Here is a 19,948-nt window from a genome sequence, read left to right as displayed (position 1 = left end):
TTTAAGGTACATTTGCAGTCTCTGTTTATTTAGGCACAGCAAATGTAAGCAGTTTTCAATATAACAATAGGCGCTAAGTGTTTTTTTTTTCTATTATTAGTATTGAAATGTTTGCTTTTCTTTTGAGGAAAGTGGACCTTTCATGAATGGAGACACGTGACCAAACACGATGACGTCTGGCTTTGGTACAAGAAAGCAATCAACAAGGAGCGCACGAGCTTATATCTGGAAATCGAGCCTTTTTTTCTTTTTTTTCATTTTTTTGCTGCTAAAACCAAATTCATATTTATTTGTAATGCTCGCTCCTCCTCACCGCGGTTTGAGAAGAAGAGTTTGGCAGCTCTGACTTCAGGGAGCTACATCGTTTGAAATTCAGGTGAGTGGAAAGCGAAGCGACTCGCTGTTGTTGTGCTGAGTGTGCAGAGATGTATTAGCACAGTTAGCTCGTCAAGCTAACTGTATTAGCTCCCACAAACGGTTTTCAAACTAAAGCGTCCGCTGTACTCGAGCGCTTAAAGCACGTGTTTATTTTATTACTAGGGGGTTTATTTTGAAAGTTCAAACCTGGTACGTTACATAGTGGCTTAGTGGAAGAGGTTGTGCTCTTACTATGCAGGGCTAATCTTTTGTACGCTCGTAAAATGCGAATAAAGGGGAAAACATTCAGATTTTAGTGCTCGCGGAGCGGGATTTGCCATCCGTTTCGCACCTGGTGGCCAATTCCCATCCCGCGAAGAATGGCTCGGTGCCACAGTTGTAATGTGCAGACAGAGGCTCGGGGATTTCCTCGCTTGCTTGCATCGCATTGCTTGCTTGCTTGTTTTTGTAGGCGGGGAGTTGTTTGCCACTTTCACACGAGCGGGGCGCCGAGAGGTTGAGTCGCGGAATGTCAAGAGCGTGTAACCAGCTTGTAACCTGTGCAGGTTCCCCTTTGCCATAATTAGTTTGCTCTGTGTTATTACGCCCGGTGTGCTTTGCTTGCCCACCGTGTCTGAGCGCCTCTCTGTGGGGTTTGTCAACTCATGCGCTTCTCGCTGGTCAAACCTGCTGCTTCATCACCTCGTTGTGCGAAGGAACGAGCCAGCCAGCGGTGTTGCCAGATCAGGTTGGTTGCAGTGTCCTTTTGTGACATTTTTGGTCCGAAGCGAACGCGATTATTAGAAATCACAGCATGATGATGTCGCTTTTTGTATGTGCATGAATTTGATCTTCCAGGAAATCGCTTCCACACCATCCTCTTCGTTGTTGAATTGCTTCACCTGGAGTGATCTTAATTCATCTCACTACTATTTGAAATGATCGTCAAATCAGACCCGTCGGATTTTGCGTCCCTCATCAGTATTGTTTCATTTTAAAATCCCAACTAGAAGGCGCGATATTTTTATCATGCTGAATCATCACAATGATGTATTTAGGCGCTCTCTTAGTCAGAATCCACCCCGAAATATGGCACCACCGGACAAAGGTCTGCTCGCCAGATGAGTGTCGATGTTTATCACCGAGCCCGTCGTTATTAGTAGGAGACGGATGGAGATCTGGTTGCTGATCTCTCATCTTTCCCCAAGCCATCAGCATCAAGTGATGACCCATCAGGCAATTTTATCAATAGCCTCATCGACATTCCGCTGAGAATGTGGCTTTTTATTGCAGCGCTGTCATGATGTACATCAACAAACACATTTAGACTAAATGCTTAGGTGTCAACCGCGATGTCAAAAACCTTGTCTTTTTTAATTGCACAATAAGCAGATATTGTGTGTTTTAATATTTTTAATCAAATATCGTTTTGAAATGGGGTCATATCTAATTGTTGTTTGATAATTTAAAATAAATACAAAAACACCACCTGAAAATTAGCATTTAGATGTATATTTTAATATTGAATGAGGCATGATGTGAATAGTATCTTTTAAGATTAACCTTCCTTATGATTTATTTTAAAGTCTTGCAGCTCTTAATTACTTTAATTTTGGGATGACAGCTGCTCTTGTTTCCCTGAGTGTGACATGATGAAATTTGCTGCCTATTAGAGCTTATAGAGGGGTTGCAGGTAATGAATTATCCATGGATAGTCTCTGTGCAATTTGAAAAGTCACCTTGGAAACTGTTGAGCACACATAGCCAGGGCTAAAACACATAGAAGTTGCCCATTCTTGCACAGATATCCCAACTTATTTCATCATCTTTGTTCATGCAAGAGAGGGGGAGCGCATTGAAGTGTGTTTAGCAGACAGGGCAATCGTACATCAGAAGCTTGGCTTTGCAATAAAGCGTAATGCCCATTGCCCTGCCTCTCTCTGCAGGTAACGAGGAAAGATGATGGTCCATATAAGCGTCGGACGGAGGCAGAGAATGGCGGAGATGAGCTCTTAGATTTATCTCCTCTTTCATTGAGGTGGTGAGAATAAAATAAAGCTAGGTATTGTAGAGGTGAACTGAGTGCACAACTCATACCCAGTGGCGTTGCTTGTAGTGGGCAGGCGGCGGCGGCGGGTGGAAGAGGATATGTGAGGTTGATGAAACACGAAGCAAGACTTAGCTGTGCACAGAGGTACAGTCTGGCCACCAACACCACTGTACAGCCAACTCAGCTGCGCTTTGGGAGTCGTTACGCCTATTCAGGACAATTATTAGCCTCCAGAAAGGAACACAAATGCAGGATTTGTCCACAAAAGTGCTGCTTAAGCTGCACAGGGAAATAGAAATGCCTTGGAGGAAGGAAGGGAAAAGATCAATATTTTTTTTTTTCAGCCCTCTCCTTTTGGAATAGGGAGGGAATGTTGGTGATGAAACCTCTTGCAAGTGTGCTGCGGATTAGGATTGCTAAGCATTGCGATATGCCCCCCTTCACTCCTCAAAGTAATACTTTCATCCAGATAGAGTCGAAAAAGTGTGTTTGATGGATTTCTTGGAGCTTGACTTAGACATGCTGTGTTCATTAGGGCTCTCTGTTTACTCAGAATTTAGTGGAGTAAACGTGATGAGCATAAGTGTGCGTCTTTCTCATGGCTAGCCTTTCATTCTTTATCTTGACTAAATTCTGCGCGGAACAGATCAGCTTTAAACTCTTAGGGGGAAGCAAGTGATTTAAAAAAAATCCCTGTAATGCTGTAAAAACAAAGTCAAGATAAAACTAGTGAAAGCCTCAGAGTTGATCTCCTTGCATTTTTTTCAGGTACTTAAAAAGACATAACTAGGACCGTTCCTAGTAGGTGTCTTACTTTCCGAGAAGGTTTAGAATAGTAGGAGCTTGTTTTAAAGCTACCACATTGTGAAGATCCATTGGAGGATTGTGTGAGAACTGCAAACTGCTAGTATACACTGGATTTAGATTTACACTTGTCACACTTTTCCTGGCCAGTACTGATTAGAATTTTTTTTAAGGGCTGACTTAACAATTTACATTTTGACTGATTACTTTTTGTCTGTTTTTCTAAGGACTGTGACACATAAAACACATGTGCTGCAGCTTCTTTGAGAGTGGTAATAGTTTTAAATCCAACTGTAAGATTATTTTCATTTATTCATAAAAATGTATAATGGTAAAAGTAAAAAAAGTAAATAAATCAAAGCACACAGTGCTGGTTGATCAGTATATAAATTCAAATGCATTTTGTGATTTAATAAACAGATTTAAGTGAGCTGAATAATAGGTTGATTCAATCTCTGATTGATACTTCTGTTAATAATAGCAAAGATCCACAAAACTGAGTTATTAAATTATGTATATCTTTTCATTTTATTTGTAAAAGTGTTTGGGGACAGTTCTATTAAATAGCTCCTGGGATTGCGTAATTGTGTACCAATTAGACTTTTTTTTAAAAGATACAGTTTTGAGTATACTTTATGTTCTAACAGCAATGAAGAAATTTCAAGGTTTTCCCCATGTATGCATCAATTCAGATATTTCGAAGAAAATACTTTTTTTTTTTAATTACTGAACCACTTGCTATTGGGTTCCTTTTATCGGCTAAAAATTGCAAGTTTTGATGAATAGAAAATTAAATGATTTATTTTTATGTCCTTCTTTTGTGAATGATATTAAGCAACTCGGTGTAACCAAATTCTTAAGTGATAACATACTTTAAATGTTTGATTAGCTCCCTAATGTTGTTTTTGGGAGCATTAAAAACATGTGCAGTCGTCTTTTGAAGGATTCAGTGAGGAACATGTAAGACGGAGCAAACAAATAAATGTTTTCAAAATTCAAAATTATCCTAAAGTAAGATATTTAGAATTTTTTTAATAAATTTGCTTCAGTATCAGGTTTTGCTTGGGGAAAATCACATAGATGTAACTAATCTCTTGTTTTTGTGTTGCATTTTTTCTGTAGAAATTCAGCTCTTTGAATCAGTTTGAATAAGAAAAAACAATAGGAGAAAAAGATATGAAAAAGTGACTTGTCTTTATGCCGTTATAATATTTTGTTAAGTTTTCATTATTGAAATGCTACTAATAAATCTGGTCTGCATTTGTGCTTCAAAAGGTTACGATGTCAGGTCAATACAATATATCCTCAAAAATGCCAGTTCTACAGTAAGCAGCAAGGTTTTTCTGTATACCGATGTTGGTTGCCCTCAACCTTTACTTCCTCTGCCAGAGTATCACAATATATTCTCTTCCTGTTTAAGCAAGTCCTCCAGGCAGATGCAGTTGAAGGTCCAGAGTCTCTTCTCCCAGCCTGCTGCTTGTACTGACGGAGCAGCTCGGAGAGTAAATAGTGGCGGCCGAGCCTGAAAATAGATTCTGTAAGACTAGAAAACATCGGAGAGCACAAACTAGTCCTTTTAAATAAACCTCATTTTATGAGCGACTTTAAAAAAAAAATACAAAAACGTCCCTGAGGGCAGTGATTCATGTTTTCACTTTAAACCAACATGGACTGGATTCAGAAGTTGAGATAATGTGCCGCGTGCTTTTTTTAAATTTTTTTTTATTCCGTGGATGGTGGTAGCTTCTTTGTTTATTTGTTGTTGTTTTTTCTTGTTTGTGATGCGATCAACATAAATTACCTTATTATAACAAGGGAAAACACAAAATGGGAACAATTCTGGCAAATTCTTCTTATTCTTTTAGCTGCACTGTTGAGGGGTCGCCACAACACATCCTCCACTTCCATCTGAAGCCGCCTGCAGCACACTCCTCTGTCACACCAATCTTTGAATATCCTTCTTCACTACACCCATGCACCTTTTTATGTGGTTTTTCTCTTCACCTTTTCCATGGCAGCTTCATATTCAACACCTTTTCACCAATATATCCACTAACCTGCCTCCACAAATGTTCAAGCCATGTCTGCCTTGCTTCTCTGACTTTGTGTCAGAAGCTGTCAACCTGAGCTGTACCCCTGATATACTCGGTTACAATTCTGGCAAATATCTTTTTTTTTCTTTTTTCTTTTTTTTTTAGGTGAAATTTTTTTCCTAAATTATCAAACTTTTGGAATCAGATGAAAGATAAATAATTATAGAAGACAATGGGATTCACAAGAGATGGAACAAATTGGACAAAACCATTTTTTTACAGATATTTTTTTGTATTTTAAAAGACTAATCTTCTCATGTGAAGTTGTAATATTTTACTACTAATTTATTTGAATTAATATTAAAACCTGATTATAAGTTACCCAAACAACACACTAAACGGCATATGTTTCAATTTACTTGCTAAAGAAAAAAAGTGAGGTGGAAATTATTCTGGAAATTTGATGTTTCATGTGTATTTGATCTGAAAGCAATGGATATTGAAATATAATCATGTATGATTTGGCTTAACTTTTTAAAACTGATTTCAAATAGTATTTTTTTACTTGTACATTTCTATTTTATTTTTAGTCATGAACCTAATATTTTTATAGCAATTTTACACAAAGTCTGTATTAGTTCTGCTTATTTTTTTTTTATTATTTTTTTAATTTCCTTTATTTAACCAGGTAAACCCCATTGAGATCCAGATCTCATTTTCAAGGGGGACCTTATTAACATGTAAGCTATCAAAGCTAGTGGCCCATGTTTTTGCAGGCATTGGGATGAACAGTCAACGGGTGAAGGTGTCATTACTTGTGTATGTGTAGGCTGTGAGGACAGAAAACCTCTTAAGAAGAGCTCGATAATAAAAATAAAAGAAAACTAAATTGTCGGCTGAGTTTCCTTTCTCTGCTGGAGTTCAAATCAGTGCTGTTTACAGAGAATCTAAACTGGCAGCCACTCTAATGCCTGTCACAATAATTACACAGTCATATTATTGTCATCATTTGTAACAGTTGTCTGTTTAATGTTTGTTACTAAATAGTGTAGTACTGCAGTTGCAGCGTACAATCGAGCAGAGACTGGCAAATCTATTAAAATGTTTGACAAGCTGTCCACTGGCCCCTCATTTTGAGATGTTATATCAACAACAGAGATCACATAAAAATTTGATTAGTTTTATTTTTGGAGCCTTTACTGTACAAAAGAACATAGATGAGTATTTCCCTTTTACTACAAGCAGATCACATTTCCACTCTGAAAGCCACTGAATGATTCCCCTCCTTGCTGTTTTTGTCAGTCTTATTTCACGCTCTGAATACTTAGTAGTTAATGGCTTCCCACCTCTCTTCCCATCGTACCTTACTGTTGCTCAGATGCACTTGTACACAGTTTCTCCATCCTTAAGTTTGCACCACTCAGCCCATATCTCTCCTCCAGAGCGATCAGAGGAGTCTGATTTTTAATTTGCAGTTAAATGCCTCCCGACACATGCAGCTTGCTTGATAATTGACTTAGCTCAGCTGACAGGACAAATGATTAGATCTGAGTTTCTGGGTGATCTTTTTGAATCTGAATTAGAAGGGAGGTGCTGAAAGTAGGGCGTCTGTTCAGGCGCGATGAGTTCTTCAGGTGGGGTGCTTGTGGCGTACGGCTTCAAAATGCTGGCTGATTACATTAAATCATCTCAACTCTGTAAGAACAATCGAATAAGACGGCAAATGAAGTCTAGATACAAGATTGACTCAACGAGCAAACGCTAGTATAGCTTTTTAATTTCCTTTGCTTGCCTGTTAATGTAACTTAGGTAATCAACATTAGCCTTTTTTATGTTAATAAAAACAAAGTGGAAAGCTTGATAATCAGTAAAATTATCGACTTCAAATCAGCAGTTGTCTTTACGGGGTTAGATTTGGAATGACAAAATGCTCAAAATATTTATTTGTTTACGTTAGGCTGATTCAACAGTAAAAAATAAAAACAGAAATCGTCCAAGCATTTTGTAGTTGAAAATATATATAATTATTATTTTTTTATTCTTTATGCACCACTATTTTTTTTACATTCATTTAAATAACCAAATACATTTTATTTTGAGAGTTTTGTCTTTACTCTGTTGGCTAACAATGAAGGACAATATCTGTGCCTACTTTTCTAGAGTGAGAAATAAGCTCTCACTATTTGTACATTTTAAGAGTAAATGTATAACATAATGAAACAGCTTTTGTTAATAAAAATAAAAGGCAATCAGCAGACATCTAAGAGAGCCCACACAGGGAGCTGGATCTTTGAAAAGAAATAGACTTACTGTCAGCACTTTCTCTGGCATCTGCTTAGTTGCATTATTAAACTGTGGCATCAATTTTAATAAAACATTCCAATGTTTTTAAGCTGTACAGTTTTATAATTCTGGCATAGCTGGGACTGGTAGCGGTTCCAGAAAGGTATTTGTCCTGGAATCTTAAAATTGTGTTTGATTCAAGTTTACTTTGGGCCAGGTATACTTACCAATCTGCGTATTGGGGCACGAATGTGTTCCTGTTTGTGGCACTGGGTGAATGTGATAGAAAAACATTAGGCATCAGTTCTGACAATTATTCATTATCTACTTTGTCTATTGTAAGTTCTGTGGCTTCAAGAAAATAATACTTACCAGAAGGAGGTTACTTATCTTTACTGTTTTAATTCAGCTCCATAGTTCCTTATATTTAGAATTCAGTTAGCCCATTTTCGTGTACGTTTTTAATTTTATTAATTTACCCCAATGCCTTATTACCAAAAGAAACAAGCTGGTAGGCTTAGGACATGGCAATATGTGGGTATGAATTGGTGAAGAGAGGAATAGACCCAGGGACCAGCCTTTCTCATCGTGCATCTCCCCTGTCTAGTTTTATTTAACTTATTATCAAGCTGCCAGAACCAAGTGTTTAGAAGCTGCTTTGCAAGAATTGATCATGGCATTTTTTATATGTATGCACTTGTGTGATTTCAGTTTTCCGTCTCTTTGCAGATACCTTTTGTATTAGGCGATGTGAAATCCACTACCTTGGCGGAGCAAATCTTGTATCCTGTTAGTCCTTCCCAGCTTTGTTTAGTATTCAGGCAGCAGGCGCTGTCGTAATCTGGATTCTGAGGCAGGTTTCAGGGGTTTTTGTTTGCTCTCATGGCCCTGATAATCTCGTTACACTGCTGTCAAGTGGAGATGGCTCTCCCTGCAGCCCCGAACCACCATGCGTGCCACCTCCAGTCCCCAGAAATATAACCTCCGCCCAGCCCCCACCAGCCTGCCGCCATTTTGAGACAGTTGTTGATAGAAGGGCCTTGGATGTATCCTTGAAGAATCACCTCCTGAGTATCTCTATTCTGCTTCCAAACCCCTGGTACACCCCACCACCATCCCCCTCCCATTTCAGGCTGTAAACGACAGTGATAAATATTCACCATCGGGACACAGTGCACGGGAGCCTTGGCTCTGGATCCCCATCAACAAAAAGTCCCCCAGCTAATGGTGTTCATCCTTGGCATCCCCCTGGAGAAATCCTGTGACGAGATCTTTAAGGCAGGCCGCTGGCTTACAGCCAAATCTATCATATTACATCAGCCTTTATAAGAGGGCAGATTTTTCTATTTATTTTTTATTATCATTCTTGAATGTGAACCTGAGCTTGCCTTTGTAGATTTGGATGAACAGAGACTGCTTCTGATGGTCGGCTGGCCTGCTCTTATTGTGTTGGCTCAACTTCACAACTTCTAATTGGCTCCTTGGTTTTGGTCCTTGCTGAGATCAGTATTTTTTTTTTTTACATCAACCTGCTCTACTCAGGCACCTCTAAATGTGCCGATCACGCATTTCACACAAGGCTTTTTCGTCTCTCTTTCTTTTCATCTCGTCCTCTCTTTTTCTCTCTCTCTCTCTCTCTGTCTGTCTCTCACCATTCCTTTTCTGTGGGTGACCATACTCAGCATTTTTCTATTTCCTGTGGGTGTGATGTCTCTCCTCCACAAGCAATCAGCCCTGATTTGTCAGCGTTCTTCCAGGCGATTCATAAAAATTCAGCAAGCATCCACAAAAGACGTCTGCGTCCCCACCTGCAATGCCCCCTGCGCTCCAAGCTGCAGAATTCACCTACTGCTCCGATGGCTAGATGCTCACTAAAGGCCTGGAATTTTTAATGCGAGGCAATATGCTGCAGGACTTTTTGTTTTTGTTTGAATTATTGAACTTAAAGCCATCCTGTCACTATCAAATAACTCACTGGAGCACCTCTGACATCCTCTTGTCATTTCTGCAGAAAATTGTAGGTGTGTTTTCCTCTCCCTGGCTTCTCTATTTGTGTGGATGCCTCTTTGTCTCTGTGAGGTATGACATGCCCGGCAGTGGAAGGGAGCAGCTGTGCATTGGACCTTGTCTGTGTTGTTCTGCCATGCCCTGTCATTGCTAGCCGTCTGTTGGCAGCAGCCTGTGCTGGAGGCTTGCAGCCTGGACACAATCTTTCCTTGGTGTCATATGGTGAGCTTTCAGAATGCCAAGCCATGCCTTCGCACAGCTGTGTGACAGAACGCGTATCTTTAATAGGCACGGTAGCATGATATTCCCACTTTATAATAACCTTGGGTAAAAAAATAAAATGCAATATATTGTGTTTACGTCAAAATCAAAAAGTAACACATAAAATGACATTTACTCTTGCTAAAAAAAGCAGATGTTTTATAATCGTTATAATAGTGTTTAATAGTTGTAGTGTGTGACTCTGAGATTCATAAGGTTAGAGGAAAGTCCTCTTCATTCAAATGCTTTCTCTAACATCTGATTAAAGTGGAAAATGTTAGCACTTTTTAAACCAAGCTACCAGATATTGCTAGCAACCAATTTTTACTTGATTTTGCTATTTATTAAGTACCTTTCATTTCGTTCTTACACACGTCAAAGAACTTCCACAATTTTTAGTTTATAAATGCATCAACCTATATCGTGTATTGTTCTGCCCTGCCTTCAGATTATTAAAAATAAGAAAAATGGCAGGGATGTATGTTATGATGCATAAATGAAGATAACCTTATCTTTGGAACAAAATAGTCACTGTAATAAAATTAGAAGAAAATAAATGTATCAAAGTTTTATTCATCAAAACAAAAAAAATGGAGGAAATTGGTATTGGTTGTGAAAAGCTTGATCAGTGCAGCCGTAGCTCTTTCTTTTTTCTCGCTCTTATCCTAACAGCTATTAGCCTCATGCTTTCCTGTCTGTTTGTCCATTATCTGTGCATCATCAGACAGACCATTATCCCATTACGCTTTGCATCTGTGGTCCAAATGCTTACTGGAAATGAGTCACTGCAACGGCCTGTAAAAAGTAGGTGTTACTATCATACGACTATTCATAGCCAGCCCATCAGGGATGAAAACACCACATTTAAAAAGTCCGCTGAAGGCGGGGTGGGATGCAACCACATTACAGCGGAACACTGCTGTTTTTAAGAGGACTTTATCTTTTAGAGTGAAAAGCATCAAAAAAATTCCAGTCACAATCTGACCCCATGTTATGTCCCCAGCCTGTGCAGTCGTGTCGTATTCAGGTCATTTTTAACAAGCGTCTGTCTCTCCCTGTTTGGCTCAGGTGACCGGTCCACCTGTAGCTCCCCTTTTGTTGCCATGGTAATCTCCCGGCCTTCTTATTGTGCACTTCAGAGCTGCGACTCATCTGTTTTTTCCTTGTCTTACCTCACTGAGCTTTCTCCACACATCATACGTGACTGGCTTAATGTGCTCGGAGGCCAAAAACACTCACTTGCGTGCACACACCATCACACACAGTCGCTGTAGCTTTTTGTACTTTATTTGGTGTGATGCTGTCTGAAATAAAAAAAAAGAAAGAAGAAGAAATCCAGCATGTGTTTGTTTATGTAGTAACACTGCTGGCTGTGTAAATCAGCTTACGGAGGCAGTGTGCTGGGTGGGCGGACTGTGGTGGGTGTCGCTGACACAGCATTTATTGCGTGCAGAGCAAAACTCACAGTCACAACTCTGTGTGTGTGTGTGTGTGTGTGTGCGTGTGCGCGAGTGTGTGTGTGTGTGCGTTTTTGTGTCTCGTCTTATGATGGAGCTCACCCGATAGACAGCATTCGACCTTCTGTCTTTACACCCCTTGGTTACATTTCTCACTCACACAGCTTCCCTGGGTGTTCCCTCTGTACTGACACAACAAAAATTAAACTGCATTGCAGCCTGGTTATTCTGGGCTCTGCACTAGTTACGTCCCCTTTATTGATTTGTGGGATTATAGCCGAGCTGATTCCAAGACAGGTGCGACTGTCTAGACTGGGTAGCTCGCTGCCCTGTGTACCTGGGAGAACGAACTCTGTTTTCTGAGATATTGCGGAGTGCTGCCAGCCAGTTTTAACGGCATCCTGCATTCAACTCCCAATAATCCTTGTTGACGACGCCGCAGAAGGTTTATGTACTTTCCTCTAAATTGCATGTCCTGTTTAAAATCAACCTGATTTACGTTTGAGGCAGACATAGCGTCAAATTATTTGTTTGTTCTGATGAATGCATAAAGAGTTCTCATTCAACACTCTTGGTATCACTGAGAAGGATGTCTGAAGTCCTTGACCTACTTTATATTTTTGGGTCAAAGTCAGGCTGGAGCCTATTTGCCAGAAATATAATATTTTGCACTGAAATTAATTTGTTCTTTTGACAGCAATATTTATTTATTTTTTATGATTATGACTTTTCACAGAACAACCAGCAGTACAGGTGGAGGCTTCTCTTGTGGCATGAATACCATAAACAAAGGAAACAAGGCCTTAAAGGTAAAAAACAATGTCTGATAAAAAATGTTTCATTAGGATTGTTCCTAATTTATGATTTTTTTTTAGTGTTTGAATTTAAATTAAATTTTTTTTTTCCATTTCAAAACGTAGTACCTTTTAACTAAGTAGAGTAATTCTTGTCCTTTTTGCATTTTTGTCCCAGTGACACATTCAAAATGTACTTTTCAATAAACCATCATTGTAATTTTTTTCTTCTATCATTCCTTGTTTAAATTTGATGGGTTTTTTTCCATTAAGAATTTATTTTTTTTTATTTGTACTAGAAGCCCATCAATTTTTTATATATAAGGCACAAATACAATAAAACTATCAGTCAAGGTTGCTGTCTATTTTTGAAATTACCAATTTTGGATTACACTTCAAACTATTGTTTGCATTTATGGGATGGGGGAATAATCTAATTTTGGCTTCTGTTATTTTCTCTAAAGTGAGTATTTCAAAGCAGGGCTGTACCTGGATAAGGGCTATAATTTCCAAAAAATGCTGTATATTTCTCATGTGTAATGAGGACTGAATTAAATAATAGATTTTTTATTTTTTGCAAAAATATGTTGATACATGCTCACTGTTAAAAATTTCTGTCAAACTTTAAAATAGTATTTTTTTGTGTCCAACGGACACAGGTGGAGCACAAATGAAGGGACTCCCAAGGGTTACAAGTATAACGTTTCAGTTCTCAGGATGGTGGGTCACATTTTATTGTTCAGTTGCAATGTCTACTGTTGCCAGAAGATGATTAAATGTATATTTTCTGTTTATTATCAAATATGTGCTTGGAAAAGTTGTGTTCAGCTAATGATCTGATCATTTATAGCAGTCACAATTGCTTATGTGGCCTTTTGGTAAAAATGGGAAAAAAAAATAATTGCCCACCCTCCATGACCTAATATTGTTACATCGCCCACCCTGAGTTCTTATGATGACTTTTTTTTTAAACCAGTTTTGATGTCAGATCATTTCTAATTGCTCTGCCTCTGCAGGTGAAGCGGGAGCCTGGGGAAAATGGTACCAGTCTAACGGACGATGAGCTGGTCACCATGTCGGTGCGCGAACTAAACCAGCATTTACGGGGGCTCTCTAAAGAAGAGATCCTGCAGCTAAAGCAGAGGCGGCGCACCCTGAAGAACCGTGGCTACGCCGCAAGCTGCCGGGTGAAGCGGGTCACCCAGAAGGAGGAGCTGGAAAAGCAAAAAGCCCAGCTGCAACAGGAAGTGGACAAGCTGGCAACAGAGAATGCAAGCATGAAGGTGGAGCTGGATGCTCTGCGCTCAAAGTATGAAGCCCTCCAAAGCTTTGCCAGGACTGTGGCGCGCAGCCCCGTCACTACAGGAAGGGGACCCATGGCCTCCGTGATAGGGCCCCTCATCCCTGGTAAAGTAGCTGCCACCAGCGTCATCACCATCGTCAAATCCAAAACGGAGGCCAGGTCGTAGTAGCAAAACAGGCAAAACAGATTTTCACTTCTGAACTAGTCAGTGCATTTTAACACGGTCCAGGGTCTCCTGTGTTTTTCGTTTTATTTGAACAGTCATAAAATGCTTCCTGATTCACTCTGAGCAATGCAACTCAGCAGTCGTCCATTTTCTAAGATGATTTTGTTCATCTTTATTTACCTCTGATTTCTTAATACTGACTCAATCAAATCTAACAAGTTAAGGCCCTCTTGCTTGTTATTTTGCACTGACTTGAATAAGGATCAATAATGAAAGGTCACTTTCTTGGTCTTAATGCTACAGAAGTCTTCAAAACAACTAACCCAAAACTAGCAATTTAAGTCCAACTTGTGATATTTCAGTTTGTTTTGTTTTGGTGTTGGGTGTCTCTCAGTGATATAGGCATAAAGCAATGCTGACAAACCTAGCGTTCGTTTCCGTTTATGCATCCGTGAAAGGCTTCAGTGAAGTTGTCATTATCGACATGACTGGTAGATGCAATAATATATGTATGCACTGAAAACACACATGGAAAAAAAAAAAAAAAGAGATCTTGCGTATTTATCTTAGCGATATTGTTCCAGAGCTGAGTGCCATTCCAGTATGACAAGATTCCGCTACAATGTCCGAAAACCTGAATGTTGATACAGTGATACCCTCACGATTTGTGAGGACACTCATTTTGGTCATAGAGAAAATACGTCGTTTTCTTTAAAAGATATCTCTCTCTCTCTCTAAATATATATTACATTTTTTTGTAATTACTTCTTAACATGTCCGTCAAATATTTCCAAAAGAACGTCTTTACACAAGCTTTACTGTTTGAATTGTTAAAGTGTAGAAAACTTTGTCTATCACCGAGTTCTTGGTTTTTATTACTTGGTAGATCAAACTCCATTGTTTATAGAAATACAGAAAAAGAAAACTCATTAAAAAAAAATCCTGTGACATCTTTTTTGCAATTGTACCGAAAGTGGCTTATTATTGAAGTCTGATAGCTTTTTTCTAGTGACTAGGCGCGTACAGTGGGGTAGCGCGTAATGTGACGTATAAGTGGCAAGTTGGCGGTGTTGTTCACTGTATAGATGTCAACGCTGTGCTATTTAAAAAAAACAACAAAAAAAAAACAAATCTGTAGAGCTAAACTAGGTGGTGTGAACAAGGTCAGTTGTCTGTGTGCGTAATGGCATCTGTGATATCCTCTGCTTTCTCGGTGTTAGTTACCAATCATATTGTCATCAAGAGTTTACGTCAGTGAGCAGTGTAAGGCAGATATCAATGAAATAGTCTGTGAATTTAAATTAAGCTTAAGCTAAAGATATGCTGCACCTGATGTTGGATACCTTCAAAATATATCCTCCGTGACCTGAAAAAAAAAGAACTTTATTGTTGGGAAGATTTCATTAGTTTTCCAGCCACTTACTTGATGCTAACTACAGTTCCTTTCAGAAGTTTACATACACTCATTGACATGAAGGACATTAACTGGAGTATTTTAATGTATATTTTTCCATACTATTTCTATCATTAATAATAATGATAATTCTCCTTCTTCTGGGGTAAACACAATATAACATACAACTTTGAGAATTTTTAAATCTAAAAATTGAGTGGACAAGTCCGTCTGCACCCCAAATGCTATTTAACTAGATTTTCCGGTAACACTTTATTTGAAGGGGTGTGCATAAGACTGACATGACACTGTCAAAAACATGACACAACACCTGTCATGAACATAAAGAAGTCTTTATGAATGTCTATGACTGTTGTCATGAAGTGTCATTTGGTAAATAATGACACTTTTAATTCAAAGTTGCTCTAAAAGTTGCATTGAAAGTCCATTAAAAATACCAACTTTGCATTAAATTATCATAATTTACTAAATCATGCAAACTTGGCATTTGTAATGGAATTTTAATGCAATTTTTAGAGCACCTTTGCATTAAAAGCGTCATTATTTACCGAATGACACTTCATGACAACAGTCCTAGACATACATAAAAACTTCTTTATGTTCATGACAGATGTTATGTCATGTTTATGAGTGTCATGTCAGTCTTATGCACACCCCTTCAAATAAAGTGTTACTGATTTTCCTAAGCAAGGTGCCGACAAACCTAATACTTTTTGTAGCTACCAGCAGACTAACATCATTCTGACTGAATATTTTACAACTATCCTTTGTAGAAATCATTGCATTAATCTATATCGCTTTGATTTTTTTTCCTCAGCTTAAGTTCTTGGACTTACTATTGTGGCCAAATGGCTCAATCTTTAGATTTCAGTCCACATCTGCACTAATTTTTTCTGTAATCTGTGGGTAATAATTTGGGTAAAATAGTTTAAACATCTTCACAGTTTTGTGTTCCAACAGGACAATTAAACGACACACAGTTTGACTGTGTGTAGATTTAAATATCTACAATAAATTGAAACTTTAGGCACTGACTCGTATTTTTTGTTGCATAATTACCTTGGATAAATGCACAATTTAAAGCTCAAAATTTATGTGCCGTTCTTGTCCTTCTTGCATATGTATGACTTCAACTGTAGATAGCAGAAATAAAATATGCAGTTTCCTAAGCCTATATCTGGATAATCCACCAAATAAAGAGGCAGATCTTCCGTAAATTGACCCGTGGGTCTTTAGATTAAAGGTGGCATGGTTCGACTGAGGGTTTGTATGTATGCACTAAGCTCCTGCTTGTTTTGCTCAGGACAAAACAGGCCACTAAAAATAAAACAAACAGTCCTCGATAAGAAGCAAAGTGGCAACATGGATGGCAGCTCTGTTTTCTCTCCTTTTTTCGTTTTTTTTTTAAATTTAGTTTACTTGTCATAAAGGGCTTCAACGCACACGTAGAAAGAGACGGCATGAACATGTAGTTACAATCAAGAGCAGCTGCCAGCAGCGCTTCCCCCCGTGCCGAGCGTCGCACCGCCTGGTTGTGTAGAAGGAGAACCGGCGCTGAAGCAGCTGTGCACGTCAAGGTGAACGCAGTTGCTCAACGTCATTAACGGAACACACTTCAGCCAGGGGTCGCCCTCACTGAGGTGTTAATCTACTGTCACTCTCAAAAACAAACATCTCAGCAAAACTCCACGTCTCGAGATCTGGGTGCTGGTTACACTGTCTACGCGCACGTCGTCCTACCCTCTCTCTGCCAACATGCTTAGCTATCTGCGGTGACGGGTTAACTGTGGGAAAATGTACTTGTGACTCTTGACATAGCCCAGTATCGATGTTGGCGTCCTTATTACCGTGGCCGTCTTGTGGAGTTGATCTTTTTTCGTGTCAAGTGTCTTTAAAAGGTGTTCAAGTGGCACTGTCGAGCAATCTTTGAATCTCCTCTCGAAGGCGACGACTCTTTATCACGCATACTGGTGTATAGTATGTAGCTGCAGTAGGTACTGATGATCGTTGTAAAAAAGTGACCCTTAATATGCAACTCAGTGGAAAGATGTGGGAGAGATGTGTATGGTTAAATTAATATTGTCAGAGTTGTTAGTCTGTTGTTTAAATGTTCTTGCTGCTTTGTTTTGAGATGCATATGTTTTTTTTTTGCAAAATGTGTGTTGTTATTCCTGAAGTTTTGCTTCCTGAGTAAGTGTAAAAGCATTGGGCCCCTTTTTTGACCTAAAGGATTCCAGGGTTTCTGCGCTGTCTTGAAACAAACTTTTATCATTTTCCAGATTTGCCAAATATGGGAAAAAAAAAAAAATATATATATATATATTTTTTTTTTTAATCAAGTTCTCAATTAGATTTAACTTGCGTCCTTTGTGTTTGATTTGCCTCATCACAACTTTTATTAAAGTTTTAGAGTGATTGTGTGAGAAAATCCTCCCCAAAGTTATAATAATATTAATAGAATCTGTCTTCAACTCCAATAAATTGAATAGTGGTGTAAAAATGTACAAGCGCATCATTTCAGGAAGACAAAACCCAACCAAGTTTTGTTTTCTTTGTTTCTTTTTTGTAAGGAATTCAAACTTAAAAACCGTGTGGTAGCCCTGGAATCCATAAAGTATCCATCCTTATTCAGATTTCGGATTTCTAATTTCAACGTTAACTGACTTAGACATCATGGAATTACAAATGTTTGTGATGTGGATGCAACTAAATTATCTGTCCCAGGGGTCTAATCCAAAATTTGTTTTTGTCTTTTTTTGTTTTAATTGATATATTTTTATGTACGTGTGTGTGTGTGTGTCCTCCTCTGCTGCTACACCAGTCATTTATGCTCCTTATTTTCTGTTGCATCCTCCACATCATTTTCTGTCCTCATTATGTGGCGTTTTTCTAATTGATCTCAACACTGTAATTTATTCTGCAGATGTAATTTTATAATTGATCATTGCTTTTTTTTTTTTTCTTTGTAAGCAACATATTGGAGAGGATTATAACAGCACTTGTGTGGCAGTTGAATTTATTAGCTCTCGAGACGTTTTTTTTTTTTAAAAAGTGGAGTTTGTAAACGGTTGACTGTGCAGGGTTATTTTTTTTTCTCTCTCTTGCTCTGTGGAGTGGGTTTGTGTTTCAAACGGAATATAAGTGAGTAATACAAAGTTAATATTCTGTTTTTGTTATTTTTCTGTATGGGTTGTAATAAAATATTGCAGTACTTTGTATGAAAACAGACAATAGTTAATTGTAACTATTTATAAATTATTGTACTTTTTTGCAATCTGTAGATAAGCACTATGTATTCCTATACAGTATCAGCTGTGGATTTAAATGTGATTCTCCGAGGTGTCTAAGTTATTGATGTATATATTGTATGTTTGTTGATACAGCTTTCTTTATTTTCTATAAGACCAATAAAATGTTTTGGAAAAGGACTTTATGCGTTGCTGTCATTTGGATTTCTTGAAATTGGGTTTTGCATTATTCTGTGGCGTCATTGACCCAGTTTGATACTTGTAAAAATAAACTGACTGGAAAGGCTTTTGCCGTCCAGGGTGGGTTTCAGAAGACAGCGATCATTTAGATGGCACATTTTTTTCCTTTTTTTTTTTCTTTTTTTTTTTTTTGCGCGATCCAAAAAAAGCTGCTGGGCGACCCACTTTGGCTAACCTCAGCGGACGTATTTTTGGCCCGACACGAGTAAAACATTAGAGTCATGAAGGATGTCTAGGTGTGCTTGTCCTAGATTAGGAGGAGTTGTGAGTTAGTCATCTTAGCTCCCTGTGGAGCTCCTGAACCAACCCCCCTCCTCATCAAACATCAGGCTCCTCAGCAGCGCTTCAACCAAAACACATCTCATGAGAGAAGCTGCTCAGACAAAGAGACAGATGGCTTCAGACAGGCTACATCTTACTGCTTCATCCTTCAGGGCAACTCCAAACCCCAGCTGCTTCGGCGTGATTTTAAAGCAATATTGTTCTTCACTTCTCCTAAACGCTCCTACAGGTCCGTGTGACCTGTGCCTTAAAACAGGCTCTGCCTCTCTCCTTGGACGGCTGCCCCAGACGAGCACACGGCCTCTGAAGAGTTGATTAATTTGGCGGGTTGGGTTAAGGTGAGCTGGTGGGCTATGTAGGACAGCATTCTTCATCTTCACCCACTTCTGCAGCAGGTGCCTGCCCCAGATCTCAGACCACAACCTGCCGCACAATTAATGTTGCCATCTCCGTCAGCAGGGGTAAACTCTCACCACATGTGACCTGCTGAACTTTGACATGCTGCAGATCCCTGCACTGCAGAACATGCCTGTGCATTGTTGAAACATCTCATGAAAGGTTCATTTACCATTTGGATTTTAAGTTTCAGTCAGCTTCAACAATTATTTAGATTGCTTAAATATAAAAATGTTATTGATTTTAAGTATTGTGATTTGTTAAGGGGTTTGCGCTACACATCGTGTGCCTCTGTCCCGATAAAGGATGTACCAGACAAAAGAGATCAGGATATTCAGTTCACTGATTGGTAGGAAGTGGCTGTGTGGAGTTAGGTTTCCCTCTGCTGGAAAAAACAACAAAGCTCAATAAGTCAGGACAATAGTCTAGGAAACCCTGTTTACTTTCCCCTTATATGGTGCTAGAGTTGATAGAAAAATGCTTTTGTGCCTTAAGCCAGGGTTGAGCATGTGGGTTGCAGCCAAAACTCGCCAAGTCGTCTGCCGACGCCAAACAGCTTTTGGAGGAGGCTGTGAGGAGGCATCATCATCATCACAGGTACAATAAAGCTTGATATTATTCAAGAAAATCTCAAAGCAAAAAGATGTCAGGAGAGGATCAACTCCATTTATACACTCTTGGCAACCTTGGGCATGCTGTACAGGACAGAGTGACTCAGACAACCACACCAGCTGATTTAGGACAAGTTGTGGAATGGAATCCCGTCCCACAGCAGTGTGTGACCAAACAAGTGAACTGCATGCTGGAAAAGTGGCTGACTGATCGGGCAAGTTTTTCATGGCAAAATGTTTCA

At 39.0% G+C, this 19,948-nt stretch overlaps 1 protein-coding gene across 4 annotated transcripts; it reads left to right on the top strand.

Annotated features, from left to right (window-relative positions):
• Positions 1 to 156: 156 nt before the first annotated feature.
• Positions 157 to 18,357, top strand: LOC103468855 (transcription factor MafG). 4 transcript variants are annotated; one of them, XM_081610056.1, is made up of 4 exons: positions 157 to 376; positions 2,304 to 2,551; positions 11,989 to 12,061; positions 13,063 to 18,357. In XM_081610056.1, the coding sequence occupies exons 2-4, from the start codon at positions 2,517 to 2,519 to the stop codon at positions 13,513 to 13,515; spliced, it is 561 nt and encodes a 186-aa protein (XP_081466182.1). In that variant the 5' UTR covers positions 157 to 376; positions 2,304 to 2,516; the 3' UTR covers positions 13,516 to 18,357. The 4 variants fall into 4 exon arrangements, with proteins under 4 accessions (XP_081466182.1, XP_008414448.1, XP_008414446.1 ...); XM_008416226.3 differs by lacking the exon at positions 2,304 to 2,551 and having other exon boundaries at positions 158 to 376; XM_008416224.3 differs by lacking the exons at positions 157 to 376; positions 2,304 to 2,551 and adding an exon at positions 443 to 1,105.
• Positions 18,358 to 19,948: the final 1,591 nt, after the last annotated feature.

Source organism: Poecilia reticulata, chromosome 8, assembly GCF_904066995.2.
Source record: "Poecilia reticulata chromosome 8, P_reticulata-male-v2, whole genome shotgun sequence".
NCBI lineage: Eukaryota > Metazoa > Chordata > Actinopteri > Cyprinodontiformes > Poeciliidae > Poecilia > Poecilia reticulata.
Note: the sequence above shows the minus strand (reverse complement) of the source record. Positions and strands in the feature narration are given on the sequence as shown.

Coding starts and splice junctions, on each gene's coding strand:
- LOC103468855 (XM_008416224.3), top strand. CDS start 1,023: ATGCGCTTCTCGCTGGTCAAACCTGCTGCTTCATCACCTCGTTGTGCG. Junction 1,106..11,988: donor CAGCGGTGTTGCCAGATCAG/GTTGGTTGCAGT, acceptor GACTTTTCACAG/AACAACCAGCAGTACAGGTG. Junction 12,062..13,062: donor AAGGAAACAAGGCCTTAAAG/GTAAAAAACAAT, acceptor CTGCCTCTGCAG/GTGAAGCGGGAGCCTGGGGA.